At 44.7% G+C, this 17693-nt stretch overlaps 1 protein-coding gene across 2 annotated transcripts in view; it reads left to right on the top strand.

Moving 5' to 3' along the window:
• LOC137421784 (arf-GAP with SH3 domain, ANK repeat and PH domain-containing protein 2) overlaps window positions 1-17693 on the top strand; it is a 170413-nt gene that overhangs the window by 107756 nt on the left and 44964 nt on the right. For both annotated transcript variants that reach the window (XM_078773312.1, XM_078773311.1), the window contains exons 11-15: window positions 9236-9305; window positions 9586-9673; window positions 13850-13898; window positions 14041-14207; window positions 17141-17274. In XM_078773312.1, coding sequence (XP_078629438.1) covers window positions 9236-9305; window positions 9586-9673; window positions 13850-13898; window positions 14041-14207; window positions 17141-17274 — 508 coding nt within the window. The remainder of the gene's footprint in view (window positions 1-9235; window positions 9306-9585; window positions 9674-13849; window positions 13899-14040; window positions 14208-17140; window positions 17275-17693) is intronic.

Genomic DNA, 17693 nt, shown 5'->3' with positions numbered 1-17693 from the left:
TCAGATGTGCCAAGGAAGGACTTCACACGATGGAGGATGCCCAGTCGGCGACTGGCTTTGGAGGCCAGATTTGAAATGTGGTTTTCCCAGGAAAGATCATGGCAGATAATGAGACCCAAAAGCTTGAGTGACAGAACTTCTTGGAGAGGATTGTTCAGAAAGTAGATGGGAGGGTTGTCCAGTCGGTCTTTTCGGAGAGACAGAACTTCTTGGCGAGGATTGTTCAGAAAGTAGATGGGAGGGTTGTCCAGTCTGTCTTTTCAGAGAGACATAGTTTGAGTGTGAGATTTGTCAGGATTGAAAGACATGTTCCACATGTTTGACCAGTCTGTGATTTTGTCCAGGTCTGCAGAGATTGAGGAGGCTGCAGACTGCTGATCTGAGGGGTGAGGAATGGAGCAGCAGAGAGTGGAGTCATCAGCAAAGAGATAGTGAGGATTTTCAAGAGAGTCAGATAGATCATTGAAGACCAGAAAAAGCACAGGGCCCAGAACACTGCCTTGGGCAACTCCAGCCTGAACAGGAAGGGGGAGATGAGACAAACCCATTCAGGGCCACATGTTGACTACGACTAGAGAGGAAGTCATTAAGCCATTCGTAGAGATTTCCATGGATACCATAGGAGAAGAGTTTGGTGAGCAGAGCGGGGTGCCAGACCGTAAAAGGCACGTGATATGTCAAGGGAGACAGCTCTAATTTCCTGTTTGGCATTGAGGACCTCCATCCATTGTTGAGACAGCAGAAACAGCATGTCCAGAGTCGAGTGACCTGTTCTGAAACCAAATTGATGATCAGAGATCAAGCCATTGGTGAAGAGGAAAGATTTGATATCCGAAGCAATGATGGATTCCTTGACTTTGCTGATAAATTGGGAGAAGGCTGATTGGTCTGTAGTTGCAAGGATCAGTTTTTGCACCTTTTTGTATAAAGCAGTGATGTTGGCTGATTTCCAAGCTGACGGCAGATGAACTTGAGCAAAAGAGAGGGTGAAGAGATCAGAGCGAGGGAGTGAAAGAGCGGCCGAGCAGGATTTTAGGACCCGTGGGCTGATGCCGTCTGGTCCAGTTGCAGAATCAGAGTCGAGGATTGACAGAAACGTCTCCTGCTTGTCAGGAGAAAAGGACACATCGTCCAAGAGCAGCTGGGTACGACTGGGTACAGTGGGTACAGAGAGGGATGGGTTTGGAACACAAGATTTAGAGGCAAACACAGAGTTGAGGCATTCAGCTTTTTCACATGTGTAGTCAGCTGTGTAGCCATTTGAGGTAAGGGAGGGGATGTAGGGGGAAGAAACATCAGAAACAGTATTAAAAATAAATGCAGTGATGTCGGCGGATTTCCATGCAGATGGAAGTTGTCCTGGAGCAAATGATATGGAGAAAAGGGCAGAGGGAGGATGTGCAAGAGCAGCAGAGCTGGCTTTTAGCGCACATGAGCTAATGCCGTACCGGTATGGTAGCAGAGTTGGAGTCTAGTGTGGAAAGAACCTTCTCCACCTTTTCAAGTGCAAAAGACTGTGTCCAGGAGCAGTTGGGTATATCGGGGAAGGATGGGTATCGAGAGTGAGGGGTTGGGGACACAATACTTGGAAGCGCACACAGAATTGAGTCAGAGTCGAGGGTTTACGTTTGTATTCCACTGATAGGCTGGATCTGCATCCGGACCTTCTCCAAAATCTAATAAGTTTAATTGTTATCACATACCCAATTCATCCACCAAGTTTTGTCATAGGTCACAACTTTTTGAAATATCGTGCTAGGTATTGTTTTTGTCCCCCATCTATCTCTTAATGCTGAAGAATCACTATAATAATTTTCAGATTCGGATATTCACCAAAATTGAATCAATTCGTCCTTGTCAAACACCCAACCTGCCCACCAAGTTTCGTTCAAATTAGTCCATAATTCTGAGATATCATGCTATACTGCATATCGTTTTGGCCCAATCTCTCAATTAGTCTGGCATCCGAGGCCTGGAAATGTGTAAAAAAAGTGATTTTGAAGTGACACCCCTGCTATAAAATGTTTGACCCCTAGATAATGTCTGTGGGGGTGTTAGCCACCAGAAAAGTGACTTTAGCAAGGTAGTTTGGATTGCGCGAATTCTGTAAGGACGTTTTTTAACTTGGGGCGTCAACTGTAAAAAAGCAAGAAATTTAGGGGTAGGGGAAATTCAATTGACCATATATCCCATAATACAGGGGTGAGTGCAGGGGAATTAGTAATACAGGGGAATTAGCTGAAACAAATGTAGCATAATAATCCCTAGCACCACACAAAAGATGAAAAGCATCAACCACCACAGTAAACCATCACTATTACGATCAATATAGGCCAGAAACAGTAGAGGGATGCAAAGAACATATTGTGACATATACATATGTGATTTATTTGATAAAGGAGCTAAATTTTCAGCTTAACCCACTTTCCGTGACCTTTTGACCTCTGCTGACCTCATGGATGGTCCAATCACGTTGAATCATGTTTCATATAAAAGCCAAATTTATAACAAAAAGAATGAGTGGTAATTTGTTGCACTCACCCCTGTATTATGGGATATATGGTCAATTGAATTTCCCCTACCCCTAAATTTCTTGCTTTTTTACAGTTGACGCCCCAAGTTAAAAAATGTCCCTACAGAATTCGCGCAATCCAAACTACCTTGCTAAAGTCACTTTTCTGGTGGCTAACACCCCCAAAGACATGATCTAGCGGTCAAACATTTTATAGCAGGGGTGTCACTTCAAAATCAAATTTTGGGGTCTCGGATCCCAGACTAAATTGTGAAGAATCACTTATCAATTATAGTATCTGGATCCAGATTTTCACCAAAATTTAATGAATCTGTCCTTGCGACACACCCACCCTGTTCACTGAATTGCGTCCGAATCTGTCCACTACCTTCTCATAGACAGACAAACAGGCAGAGGAGGATGAAAGCATAACCTCTGTCCACCTTCGGTGGTGGAGGTAGGAAAGGGTGGAAAGGTGGTGAGGTTGAGGGTGGTGGGAACACATCAACAGCAGGGTAGAGGGATAAAATAGAAGAACACTTTGAGGAATAATGGAGATGTGGAAGAATGAGAGGACATGGGAAGTTAACAGGATGTATATCGGTGCAAACTCTCAATCACAGAAGTGGAAGGTAGAACTGGGGAAGAAACAGAAATACAACATGCATTTTAAGGCCATTTTCCCTGCTAGAGCGGGGGTTAGCCTTGCAGTCCCCATGACAATCTTCTCCATTTTGCCCTATTTTCTGCATCTCTCCTTGTTAACCCCCTTGCCCGCATTTCTTCTTCGACCATCTTTAGCCAAGGCTTTCTCGGTCTTCCCCGTCCTCTACTTCCTTCCACATTCATTTCCATCACTCTTCTCAACCAGTCACTTTCATCCTTCCTCAACACATGACCAAACCATCTCAACCTGTTCCTCTTCACAGCATCAATCACAGGCTCTATTCCCATCATCTTTCGCAATTCATCATTTGTCTTCCTCTCTCTCAACGATACTCCACACATCCACCGAACCATTCGCATTTCCGCCCTTTCCAGCCTTCGTTGCTGCTCTACGTTCATTACCCATGTCTCGCTCCCATAAATCATAACACTTCTCACACATGCAGAATACACCTTTCCCTTCAGCTTCAACGACACTCCCCTCCTCATCAGCACGCCACTCAGTTCCCGAAACTTCTTCCATACACATCTCACTCAAGCAACCGTTGCCGAGTCTGATCCACCTTCTCCATTCAGCATGTCTCCGAGGTAGCAAAATGTTTTCACACCTTCCAGCTTCACGCCGTCTCCAAGATCCAACTCAACATTTCCTCCATCTGCAGCTCCCTCTGTGCACACCTTACATTTGAATGTAGCTGCCACACTGGTTAATGACCCTCTCAGGCCACTACATTTTTGATGAACCCACTCAGCGCACATTGTACATTGAATGGAGTTCACTGTGACACCCTTCCTGCATACAGCACATGGCCACTTCCCAGTTCTTTCCACCTCACCACATGCTTTACCACTTGCCATCACCTTCGTCTTTCCGATATTCACCTTCAGACCTTTTGTCTAAATACATTCCCTCCACTTGTTCGTCTTTTCCTTCAGTCCATCCATACTTTCCGCAATCAACGCCAAATCATCTGCATACAACAACTCCCACAGTAAACCCTCCTTTACGTTCTGAGCCAGCACCTCCATCACAGCTACAAATAGTAGTGGACTTAGTACCGACCCCTGATGCACTCCCACCTTAATAATAATAATAATAATTCATTTATTTTGTATAGCGCTTTTCCAGAAGCCCAAAGGCGCTTTGACAGAGTGGAAAACATAATGCATAACAATACATGAAAACAACAATTGCAAAAAGACAAGAATCAAGAAAACAAACAGCAGCGATATACGGCATATATATAAGACAAGAATCAAAAAGACAAGACAAGAATCAATAGGGAAATATTTAAAGCAAAAGGAGGGAGAAGGAGAAGAGATAGTCAGGGGTTAAATGCTGTGGGTTGAATGTTGAATGCAGCGTTGAACAGGTGGGTCTTTAGTGATGTTTTGAATGTGGTGAGTGAGGAGGAGTCTCTGATGGTGTGAGGTAGTGAGTTCCAGAGGGTGGGAGCAGCGATGGAGAAGGCCCTGTCCCCCCAGGATCTGAATTTGGTCCGGATGGAGGGGGTCAGGAGGTTGGTACCAGCAGAGCGGAGGTTGCGGGTGGGAGTGTGTCTGGAGAGGAGGTCAGCCAGGTAGGATGGGGCCAGGTTATGGAGGGCTTTGTATGTCAAGAGGAGGATTTTGTACTGGATTCTCTGGGGGATGGGGAGCCAGTGAAGCTTGTAAAGGACGGGGGTGATGTGGTCACGGGTCCGGGAATGAGTGAGTAGACGGGCAGCGGAGTTCTGAATGTATTGGAGTTTATTGGTGATTTTTGAGGGTGAACCATAGAGGAGGCTATTGCAGTAGTCCAGACGGGAGGTGATGAAGGCGTGGATGAGGGTTTCTGCAGCCGTGGAGGAGAGGGATGAGCGGAGACGGGCAATGTTTTTCAGGTGAAAGAAGGCTGACTTTGTGATCTGTTTAGTGTATTTGTCGAAGGAAAGGGTTTGGTCAAAGATGACGCCAAGATTCCGGATGTGAGGGGAGGTGGATACTGGGATACCGTCGATGTTGAGGGCAAAGTTATGGGTGGATTTTGTGAGCGTTTTTGGGCCAATGATGATTATTTCAGATTTATCACAGTTAAGCTTGAGGAAGTTGATTTGAAGCCAGGATTTTATTTCAGTGATGCAGTTTGTCAGGATAGAGTGGGTGTCGGTGGAGACGGACTTGGTGGAGATGAAAAGCTGGATGTCATCGGCGAAGCAGTGGAATTGGAGACCATGACGGCGGATTAAGTGACCGAGCGGGGACAGGTAAAGGATGAAGAGGAGGGGGCCAAGAACTGAACCTTGGGGGACACCTTGGGGGAGGGGAGCAGTGGGGGATTTGCAGTTATTGATGGAGATGAACTGGCATCTGTCAGAGAGGTATGATTTAATCCAAGAGAGGGCAGTGCCGGTGACGTTAAAGGTGGATTCAAGTCGGGTGAGGAGGATAGTGTGATCGATGGTGTCAAAGGCAGCGCTGAGGTCGAGGAGGACGAGAATGTTGAGGTTGCCAGCGTCAGAGGAGAGGAGAAGGTCGTTGGTGATTTTGAGGAGAGCAGTTTCAGTACTGTGGTTGGAGCGGAATCCGGATTGGAATGTTTCATACAAGTTATTGGCAGAGAGATGATGTTTGAGTTGAGTGGCTACAGCGCGTTCCAAAACTTTTGACAGAAAGGGTAGGTTGGAGATGGGTCTGAAGTTGTTTAGGGTGTCAGGGTTTAGACCAGGTTTTTTTTAGAATGGGGGTAACAGCAGCAATTTTGAGGGAAGGTGGGACGATGCCTGTAGACAGGGAGGAGTTTATTGTTGCAATGATAAGTGGAGAGAGAGCAGGGAGGGAGGCTTTGACAAAGCTGGAGGGGATGGGGTCAAGAGTGCAGGTGGCAGTTTTCATTCCTATGAGGAGTTCAGAGAGGTCAGTAGGAGAGATTGGGGAGAACCGAGACAGGGGATGGCAGGATAAGGGGGGGCAGGTGGTTGGAGGGGGAGCGGGTGCGGCGGTGGTCAAGCTGTTGTAGATGTTGTCAATTTTGCGTTGGAAGAAAGAGAGGAAGGAGATGCAGTTGTCTACTGTGAATGACTGGGTGGTGGTGTTCAGGGGGCGGAGGAGTTTGTTTATTGTCGAGAAGAGTGCTTTTGGGTTTCCGGAGCCAGAGTGGATAATTTGAGAGTAGTAGGCAGAGCGGGCGCGGGAGAGGGCATCTTTGTAGTGTTGTATGTGGTCCTTGTAGGCTTGGGAGTGAACTGTGAGACCCGTTTTATTGCGGAGTCTTTCAAGTTGGCGAGCACGAGTTTTCATCAGGTGGAGTTCAGGGGTAAACCAGGGAGCAGAATGGGTGAAAGAAACTGTTTTGGTTTTTACAGGCGCAAGCTGGTCAAGGCAGGAGGAGAGAGTGTGGTTGTAGTAGTCAGTGAGGTCGGAAGGGGTGTGGAGGTCAATGAAGGGAGAAGTGGACATTTTTTCAGAGAGGGTGGATGAGAATGAGGTAGGTGAAAGAGCGTTTAGCTTACGGAAGTTGATTGTGCGATAATGCCTTGGTGTTGGGGCGGGGATGTTGATGGTCAGAGTGATGGCTAAGTGGTCAGAGAGGGTGAGGTCGGAGCCATAGAGATGGTGCAAATTTAATCCAGTGGAGCAGACAAGGTCCAAAATGTGACCACGGATATGGGTAGGAAAGTCGACATGTTGAGTGAGGTTAAAGCAGGTGAGTAAATCAGTGAAGTCAGTGGTTATTGTGGAGTCAGTGGAGTCCATGTGGATATTGAAATCACCAAGGAGGAGGATTGAGGGGGAGAGGGAACATAGCTGGGTCAGAAAGTAGGAGAAGTCAGACAGGAATGATGGGTGTGGTTTGGGAGGGCGGTAGACGACAGCCATGACTGACTGCGTGTGACCAGAGAGTTTTAAAGCCAGGTGTTCAAATGATGGAGCAGATGAGATGGAGATGAGGTTGGTCTTGATGTCTTGACGGTGGATAACGGCAATTCCACCACCTCGGCCCTCCGAGCGTGGTTTATTGACGTAGGAATATCCATTGGGTGTGGTGAGGTTGAGTGTGTAGTAGTCCAGAGGTTGTTGCCAGGTTTCGGTGAGACAGAGAAAGTCCAGTTTGTTATCCAGGATGTATTCGTTCAGGATGAGGCATTTATTGTTGAGGGACCGGGTGTTGAACAGGGTGAGCTTGATGTTGTTTTGAACAGCAGGGATGAATTCAGGTGATTTAGCCAGGGTTCGTAGGCAAGAGGTGCGATCGTGTGGGTTGCTGTGACCAGGTGCGCTGGGACGAAGAGTGAGAGTGCGCTGAGCCGACCAGAGGACGGGGACGGAGTGACCCGATTGGAAATAAACAAACTTGCGACCGGAGCCACGGTGAATGTACCTGGGTCGTCGGAGGAGTCCATTAGATTTGATGGCAGAGATGCATGATGGGGTGGAGCGGGTATTGAGCAGAAGAAGCCTTGCGGCGGAGTACTTCAGAGCCATGCCAGGCAGGAGCGAAGGGACGAGTACGAGGCCAAGGTCGAGGAGGCAAAGCGGCAAACACAGCGGCAAACGCAGCGGCAAACGACTGCAGCCGCTAATCAAGACCACAGCGGCAAACAAGGCCAACAAGGCCACCGGCAAACAAGGCCACGGACACAAACAACGGGAGCGGGCCTTTCGAATTCCGTATTCCGTACCATCAAAAGCAGATTCCGTTATCCAGCCGGAGAACACGCGGCACGTGCGGGTGTGAAAAGGCAGGACAGGTGTGAGATGTCAGGTCAGAAAGGTAGAAGCAGATCCTGTACATCCATCCAGTCGGAGAAGCGGCGAATATGCAACGCCAGCGTCCTCTCGCAACCGAACCCGGAAGAAGTTGCGAACCCGGAAGTTCGCAACCGAACCCGAATATGCAACCCGCAACCGAACCTTCACGTCAAACTCACCACTGTTCCTGTCCTTCGTCCTTACAGCTGTGTGTGCTCTTTGGTACATTGCCATCACTACTTTGATCAACCATTCCTCCACTCCTAACTTCCTCAATGCCCATGTCAATACTTCGTGTGGAACCCTATTGAATGCTTTCTCCAGATCAACAATCCCAAGAAACAACTTCTTCCTCTTCTCCATGTACTTCTCCTGCAACTGCCTCACAATAAAGCGCGCGTCTGTCGTTCCTCTTCCTGGCATAAATCCAAACTGCATTTCGTCGATCTTCACCTTCTTCCTTATCCTCCTCTCCAACACCCTTTCCAATACCTTCATTCCATGCTCCAATAACTTTATCGCTCGGTACGAGCCACACTCCAGAGGTTCACCTTTCCCCTTGTATAGAGGGACGAGGGTACTCGGTTCCCAATCCACTGGAATGCGGCCTTCTTTCACCACCAGATTCCAGATCTCTGTCATTCTCTTCACACCCCAACTTCCTGCTGCCTTCAACATATCTCCCACAACTCCCGTCGGCCCTCCTGCTTTTCTCTTCTTCATTGCTTTTATCGCTTCCTCAACTTCCTTCTCAGTTATCTTCTCTGCCGGTCCTAAAACTGGGTTACTCTCTATGTTGCCATCCCATTCATTCTCTGTATTCAACAGCATTTCCATATATCTTTTCCATCTTCCTTTAATTCCATCTGGGTCCACAACGATTTGTCAGAAACGAACAAACAAACAAAAAAAACAGGAAGAAACAGAAATGGAACGAAAAAATAGTTCACATTGAAACCTTGCTGTTCAAATTAGATATTGATGTGTTTAAAATAAAGAATTGTCCTTTCCTTTCATTTTTCCATTTTAAAAATACTGGACCACAATATTTAGTTCCGGTGATGCACGTAAGGAAACAATAATTGGCATAGGGCATATGATGTGTTTACCTCACATATGAAATAATTCAAAGTGTTGAGTAAGTTGGCTAATTGTTTTACTGGAAATGTTGCCACAGAGTCGACTCGGCACACCTCACAAATGAAATTGTACTTGTGAGCAGCCTGATGTTACTGTAATCATTGTCGAAGTCTGCAGTGACGTGTCTGTCTTATTTATGATTTTATTTTCATGAAACGTTTGTTCAACTGCCTTTTCCCCTCCCAGGATTCGTAAAGTGTGGCAAAAACGAGCATGTGCTGTACGTAATGGCTACCTTACTATCGCTCATGGCACGGTGAGCTACTTTAAAGAAATCCCAGAATGCTGAGCATCCTGCTTCATTGTGCTGTGATGTGCAGGCCTTTACAGTGGTCTTTTTTTGAGCTTGTTAGATCAATTATTACTTCTGGCATACTAGTTCAAGTATGTTTAATTATGCTTCTTCTTCCTGGACAGGTGAAGGCAAGTGCAGCTCTTTTTGGTTTTGAGATTGTCGAGTAATGATTAAGATTCGAATTGTAACCCTCTTTGGACAGCTAGGTGCATACTGAGTACGAATCCACTGTACTGTGCAGGTAAACCGCTTACCAGCCAAGCTTAACCTGCTTACCTGCCAAGTCAAGGCCAACATGGAGGAGAAGAAGTGTTTTGATCTCATTTCGCGTAAGTAGCTGTACAACAGCTTGAAATTTTTTATGTTCTTTAACTATCCCTTATTGGTAGTAGAGCAAGGAGCAGCAAATGTTGAGTGGTTTCTGAATTTTTGCAAAGACACCATAAATATCAAGGGCTGAAAGTTTCAGGGGAGGCAAATCATATCTTTTATTTACCTTTTCATATGTAGAGGTTGCTCTTGTTTAATTTAAAAAAAACTTTTTCTCCCTTCCACAGCTTACTCCAAAAAAATTACAAAACATTTTTTTTTAATCATCATAGCTGTGCTTTGCTGTTTGGGATGGTGGCAATTCTTTTTCACTTGCCATAAATATAGGGGTTGTCCCAAAAAGTGGTCACATTTGCATGCATTGCAAGGATATTTGGAGGCAATGGAGAAAAATTGATATATGGGATGTGAACTTAGGTTCCCCATATCATGAGCCAGGGTTCACATAGGAGCACCAACAGACCAACCAAAGGTATGCTCATTGTCTGTCATCATAATCGTTTTACGGCCGTTTCCATGCTTGCATGTGCAAGTCTGTGGCCTGACAGACATGTGAACAAAGTCTTTTTGTTTTTTTTGCAAAACTTTAAAACTTTTTTTACATTGTCATTTTGGAGTAAATAAACCTTGCAATAGAAGCATCACTGTTTTTTCGGTCATCTCATCTCGATTCTGAGATGAACTTGTAAAATGGGTCGTGATGTCTGGATGTCTGTCCATCATTCCATCTTGACTTTTTTGCTACTCTCCCGTGTCACCCAGCTGATTGTTCTGAAACTTGACATTTTCCATTTTGGATCATGGGGGCTCTTGGGAATGGGGAGTGGGGGATGAGGGGGGCACATCCTAAACTTCGGATCCCTACTCGTCCGTTATTTGGATACAGAAGGAAACTCAAAGGAAGGAAAATTTGAAGGAAGAGGGATTTGGGTGGGTTTTTCTGTATCAAAAACACCACGTGTCCAGAGGGACGGCCTTGATCTCATGTCTGACATTGAGGACCTCCATCCATTGTTGGGAGAGTAGAAGCAGCATGTCCAAAGTGGAGTGACCTGGTCTGAAACTAAATTGGTGATCTGAGATGAAGTTGTTGGAGAAAAGGAAGGATTTCATATCAACTGTGATGATGGATTACATGACCTTTCTGATAATTGGAAGTAAGCTGATAGGTCTATAGTTGAGGGGATCAGTTTTTGCACCTTTTTATATGGTGCAGTGATGTTGGTGGATTTCCAACCATATGTAAGATGACTGAGTGCAAATGACAGGATGAAAATGGCAGAGAGAGGATGTGTAATAGCAGCATAGTAGGTTTTTAGGACGCGTTAGCTGATGCTGTTTGGTCAAGTTGCAGAGTCACTTGAGGATTGCGAGAAACTTCCCCACCTTCTCAGAATCAAAAGACAGTCCAGGAGCATTTGAATATGACAGGAAAGGATGGTTACCGAGTGTGAAGGTTTGGGGACAAGATTTGGAAGCAAATGTATAATTGAGACATTCGGCCTTCTCACGAGCAGACTCGGTTGTGGTGCCAGTTGGAGAGAGGGAAGGGATGGAAGGGGAGCATACTCCAGAGAGACTTATCAAGGCTCAACAAGGTTTTAGAGGAGAGAGACCAGTTTGAAAGTTCATTTCTCGTTTGAAAGTTCATTTACAAACATGTTTATCCCTCTACCTCCATCCCTGATCTTTATAGAAGTTTCCTCTTGAAGGTCTTTTTGTGAACAATGAAGTTTGTGAACAATAAGTGTTTATACAGTGCCTATAGAAAGTCTACGCCCCCTTTCAAAATTTTCACCTTTCGTTGCCTTAAGGGTGTAGTACTGGTGAAAAATTGAGAAAACTACATAGGTACCGTTGAGAGGCCTATACACAAAAACAAAGTCAAGTTAATATCTAATTTTCAGTTTTTCTTGAAAGATATAATCTTGGCTTTAACTCAGACCAGTTTCAACGCTTCTTTGTCATATTACATGCATATAATTTGCATAAATTAGACCGTCAATAAAAAACAAGGAAAAACAAAGAACACATTTCTACTTCTATCTTCTATGTCACCTATCATTCTTTTCACACAAAACTTGGTACATGTATTATACATGTGTTACTCTACTACCTGATGAGAGGATTTTGTGAAATTATGTCAAATGTTCACTAATTAGCTAATTATGCCAATTACTAGATAAAACTTGGTTGTCCTTCAATAAATCCAAAATGGCTACTCCTATAAACAAAAGCCTTCATCATTTTAAAGGAAGTGATATTCGGAATATCCTGTCCAAATTTCAGCCCAAAAGAATGATGCAAATTAAAGTTAAAACAAATTTCTGCAAAATATTATATTTCTTGTAAATTGCGTGTAAAGATAACATTAGATATTTTAAAGGAAATACTGAATGAGTTTATACAATACGTATGAATCTAAACCGTAAAAACATAGTTTTTTAAAAAAGAGGCATATTGGAAAGTTCACCAGTACTACACCCTTAAGCCTGGAATTAGATTACATTAAATCAGGCTTTTTCCACCTTTATTTACACATCGTAACCCACAACCTCCAAGTGAAAAACAAATTCTACGAATTCCAGAAAATTTATTTAAGATACAAAACTAGACTATCTTGGTTGGATAAGTGTCTAGCCCTCCCCCCCTCCCCCACCCACCTGAGTTGATACTTGGCGGAAGCAACTTTGACAGCAATTTCAGCTGGAGTCTGTTGGGATAGACATCTACCAACTTTGCACACCTTGATTGGGCAATATTTTCCCATTCTTCTGCACAAACTGTTCAAACTCAGTCAAGTTGCATGGGGAGCGTTGATGGACAGAAATCTTCAAGTCGTGCCACAGATTTTTGATTGGATTTAGGTCGGGGCTCTGACTCGGCCACTCAAGGACATTTATCTTTTTGCTTCTTAGCCACTCCAGTGTAGCTTTGGCTGTGTGCTTTGGGTCATTGTCATGCTGAAACGTGCACTTCCGTCACAATTTCAGCTTTCTTGCAGAGGGTAGCAGGTTTCCTGTATAATTTTTCTGTATTTTACTCCATCCATTTTCCCTTCTATCCTGACAAGTGCCACAGTCCCTGCTGATGAGAAACATCCCCATAACATGATGTTGCCACCACCATGCTTCACAGTAGGGATGGTGTTCTTTGGGTGATGTGCTGTGTTGGGTTTGCTCCAAGAAACGTTTTGCATTGAGGCCAAAAAGTTCCATCTTGGTTTCATTTTGTCAGACCACAAAAGTTTTTGCCACATGGCTTCACAATCTCAAGTGGTTTTTTTGCATACCTCAAACGGGACTCGGGACTCGAGATGGGCTTTTTTGAGTAATGGCCTCCTTCTTGCCACACTACCATACAGTCCCGACCTGTGCAGTGTTTGCGATATTGTTGACACATGCACACAATGACCAGTGTTTGCCATAAAGGCCTGTAGCTCTTTCAATGTTGACATTTGCCTCTTGGTGGCCTCTCTGATCAGTCTCCTCCTTGCTTGGTCATCCAGTTTGGAGGGACGGCCTGATCTAGGCATGGTCTTGGTGGTACCATACGCCTTCCACTTCTTAATGATTGGCTTTACTGTGCTCCAAGGGATATTCATGGCCTTTGAATATTTTATTCCCATCCCCTGATCTGTGCCTTTCCACAACTTTATCCCGGAGATCTTTTGAAAGCTCCTTGATGCTCATGGTGGAGTCTTTGCTTTGAAATGCACTACCCAGCAGAGGAAACCTGAAGGAACAGCTGATTTTATTCTGAAATAATCAGAATCACTTCAATTTAAGACAGTTGGAGGCCAATTAACTTGGTGTATGATTTTGAAGGTGATTGGTTGCACCTGAGCTAACTTACAATTGCTATTATAAGGAGGGTGGACACTCATTCAACCAAAATAATCTAGTTTTGTATTTTTAATTAATTTGCTGAACTTTGTAGAAATTTTTTTCATTTGGAAATTGTGGGTTACGATGTGTAAATAATGGTGGGAAAAGTCTGTTTTATTGCAATTTGATTCCCGGCTACAAGGCAACAAAAGGTGAAAAATTTGAAAGGGGGTGTAGACTTTCTATCGACACTATAAGTGTGGTATTTTTCATTGTCAATTTACCAATCAGAACTTTCACATAATTTTGTCCCTCAAAACATCAGCTTTATGTCATATTTTCTTGCAGACAATCGTACATATCACTTCCAGGCAGATGATGAACAGGAATGCATTATGTGAGTCATCAATGCGATAAGGATGTATTTGTTTTCAGAAAACTTGCTTCTCTTGAATGTAAGAGGCCAGTAATATACATGGCCTGTTATTCTGATCTTTGGGTTGCTTTCTCCCATTTACTAATCTCTCCACCATTATCAGGTGGGTGTCTGTTCTGAGCAATAGCAAGGAAGAAGCTCTAAACAAAGCCTTTCGGGGAGAGCCTGGCGCTCCCAATGGGGAAGGCCTGCAAGATCTGACCAAGGAAATTACGGCTGAGGTCTTGCGAACCGAAGGCAACCAAATATGTTGCGACTGCAATCAGTCAGGTATACTTGTGGATTACACATGGTTTACAAGATTGTGTGGGGGTTGGGATGGCATGTTTCGTCTCGTGACTTCATGGTGTTACTCAAAATTATTGGGGGTGCGGGGCGATAAACTTGTGCTAGAAGGGTGAGGGGTGGGTGATTTGCACTTCCGATTGCTGCACATTTTGTGTGAGCTGTGAAATGAGTGGACTCGATCTTTCTTTATGTTGGCGGTCGATTTATGAAATGTGCATCCATTGGTCTGACAGCTGTTGGACTCCACCCACATTTGTGCTTGACTCCATCCAGCATGGCCATGGCACCCAGACAAAATAATATGGCTGCCATCTTGGTTTTTTGTGGTGGGCATAAGACATCAGGCGTGTAGGCTTCTGCTGACTATACACTGCCCAGGTTTGTTGCTTCAAATTTCCATTGGCTTAGCTTTGTTTGGGTCGAGTCTTGCTTACAACGAGGTATCCCAAAAAATCGAATGAATAAAAAAAATAAATTATTAGTCAGGTTTAGCTAAGCCAGTCAGCATGCATGGTGTGCGGCTCTTAATAAAATAGTGTTACGTAATTTTTGAATGACCCCATATTGGGGTTAAACAATCCGTGACCTTGTGACAAATCATCTTGTTCTGATATAACCGTGGGGAGTGTGACATGGATGAGAGGTGTCGAGTTGATCCTTTAATAGCACATTAAATGTGTTTCCAAATTGCGCTGTTCATATTTTAAGAGTCCTTTAATTTAAATGTGGCCCGTTGCCAGATTTTCTCCCAATTTGTGACCACAGTACAGTCATTCTTGTTCTTCCTTGATTACATTTACTGTTGCTTGTGTAATGTAAATGAAACAATTATTGGCGTTAAGACGATTGAAAATATCTCATTCTGAGAACTTTATGAATAGTCCTCCTTGGGTGTCTCTTCTCCACTACATGACCAAAAGTATGTGGACACCCCTTCTGATTCGTGGATTCGGCTGTTTCAGCCACACCCGTTGCTGACGGGTATATATAATCAAGCACACAGCCATGCAATCTCCATAGACAAACATTGGCAGTAGAATGGGCTGTACTGAAGAGCTCAGTGACTTTCAACCTGGCACCGTCATCGGATGCCACCCTTCCAACAAGCCAGTTCGTCAAATTTCTACCCTGATCAAGCTGGCCCAGTCAACTGGAAGTGCTGTTATTGTGAAGTGGAAATGTCTAGGAGCTACAACAGCTCAGCCACGAAGTGTTAGGCCACACAAGCTCACAGAACGGTACCGCCGAGTACTGAAGCATGTAGCGCGTAAAAATCGTCTCTCCTCGGTTGCAACACTCACTACCGAGTTCCAAACTGCCTCTGGAAGCAACATCAGCACAACAACTGTTCGTCGGGAGCTTCCTGAAATGGGTTTCCACGGCCGAGCAACCGCACACAAGGCTAAGATCACCATGTGCAATGCCAAGTGTCGGGTGGAGTGGTGTAAAGCTCACCACCATTGGACTCTGGAGCAGTGGAAACGCGTTCTCTGGAGTGATGAATCATGCTTCATCTGGCAGTCCGTCGGACGAATCTGGGTTTGGCGGATGCCAGGAGAACGCTACCTGCCCGAATGCATAGTGCCAACTGTAAAGGTTGGTGGAGGAGGAATAATAGTCGGGGCTGTTTTTCATGGTTCGGGCTTGGCCCTCTTAGTTCCAGTGAAGGGAAATCTTAACACTACAGCATACAATGACATTCTAGACGATTGTGTGCTTCAAACTTTGTGGCAACAGTTTGGGGAAGGCCCTTTCCTGTTTCAGCATGACAATGCCCCCGTGCACAAAGCGAAGTCCATACAGAAATGGTTTGTCGAGATCGGTGTGGAAGAACTTGACTGGCCTGCACAGGTCCCTGACCTCAACCCCATCGAACACCTTTGGGATGAATTGGAACGCCGACTGTGAGCCAGGCCTAATCATCCAACATCAGTGCCCAACCTCACTAATGCTCTTGTGGCTGAATGGAAGCAAATCCCCACAGCAATCTTCCAACGTCTTGTGGAAAGCTTTCCCAGAGGAGTGGAGGCTGTTACAGCAGCAAAGGGGGGGACCAACTCCATATTAATGCCCATGATTTTGGAATGAGATGTGTGATGTTCAGGTTTCCACATACTTTTGCTCATGTAGTGCAAGTATTTAGAGTAAGAAGGAGGGGCACATATGGACCAAATGATAGAAGGACGGGGAGGGGGAATCCGCCATATTTGGGTACCTAATAAATAGATGACCCCTGTGAAAGGATACACAAGTTATTGGTGTCTTTCTTCTGTAGTGTCAACTTGATAATACAAGAAAGGAAAGAAATAGGCACTTGTGTTTTGTTTCCCTTCTCTGTTTGTATGCTGCACACATTCCAACATAAAACATGAATACAACGAGAACTGCCACTTTATAACTGCTGGCGGTGATGACCGGTTTCTTCCACCTTCCCGCTTTCATACAACCCCGCTTTCACATTATTTTATTTTTTTCTCCATCAATTTATCCCGAGATGATGCTCAAGAAATGTCATCCTGATGAAACTAATGCCGACAGTTGTGACGGCCAGCTTAACGTCCATCAACCAATGCCGACAGACTGAACGGCCAGCTTAACGTCCATAAATTTATGCTGACAAACAGGACGGCCAGCTTGACGTCCACCAACTAATGCTTACAATAATTTGTATTCTGGCTGATTTTACTTGATCACTCAGCCTACACTTAGCCTGCAGCCAAATAAGCAAGAATTAAATTAAACAGGTGTTGTGGTTGAGGTTGTGCTTCTTGTTGTATTTCGTATACAACACATGAGCAGTTTCCCGTGAAGAACCTGTGAAGTTTCTGTAATGATGCATTATTTGTGGTCTACATCCTGCAATCTAGGGTTTGGAGTTTTATAAGCATTGTTTTTACGTTTTGCTTGTCCCATAGACCCGAGCTGGCTGGCTACAAACTTGGGCATTCTGATATGTATCGAGTGTTCTGGCATTCATCGTGAGATGGGAGTGCATTTTTCTCGTATCCAGTCGCTCAAGCTTGATAAAGTGGCAACTTCGGAGCTACTGGTACGGTCCTTCTTCTTCCACACGCATCCTCTCATTTTATTCTTCCTTTTTTATTAGCAAATTACCCGTCCTTACGGATGGGTTAATTCCCCCAATTTTATGATTTTTGACTTTTAATACAGGCTTCCACCAGGCAGCAATTTACAACACACATGTGCATTGAGAAAATCGGGGTCCTCCCTCCACTCAACGCCTACCCTACCCTGCCTGGGACTATTGATTTATTTTACCCCCTAAAAGCTCCCTGTGCACACGCCGAATACAGCCACCAGTTTTTCAATTCATCCTGTCTAGCGGTTCAGGAGTGCATACAAACAAAGTGCGAAATTTTTGTATGATTCCCACACTTCATAAAGCAGGGTGAATCGTGTGAAGAGTTTACTTGACAGCAACGCCCCTCGTGGAGAGAGCCTCCCAAT

This window comes from Myxine glutinosa, chromosome 2 (assembly GCF_964187855.1).
Source record: "Myxine glutinosa chromosome 2, kmMyxGlut1.1, whole genome shotgun sequence".
Lineage (NCBI taxonomy): Eukaryota > Metazoa > Chordata > Myxini > Myxiniformes > Myxinidae > Myxine > Myxine glutinosa.
Note: the sequence above shows the minus strand (reverse complement) of the source record. Positions and strands in the feature narration are given on the sequence as shown.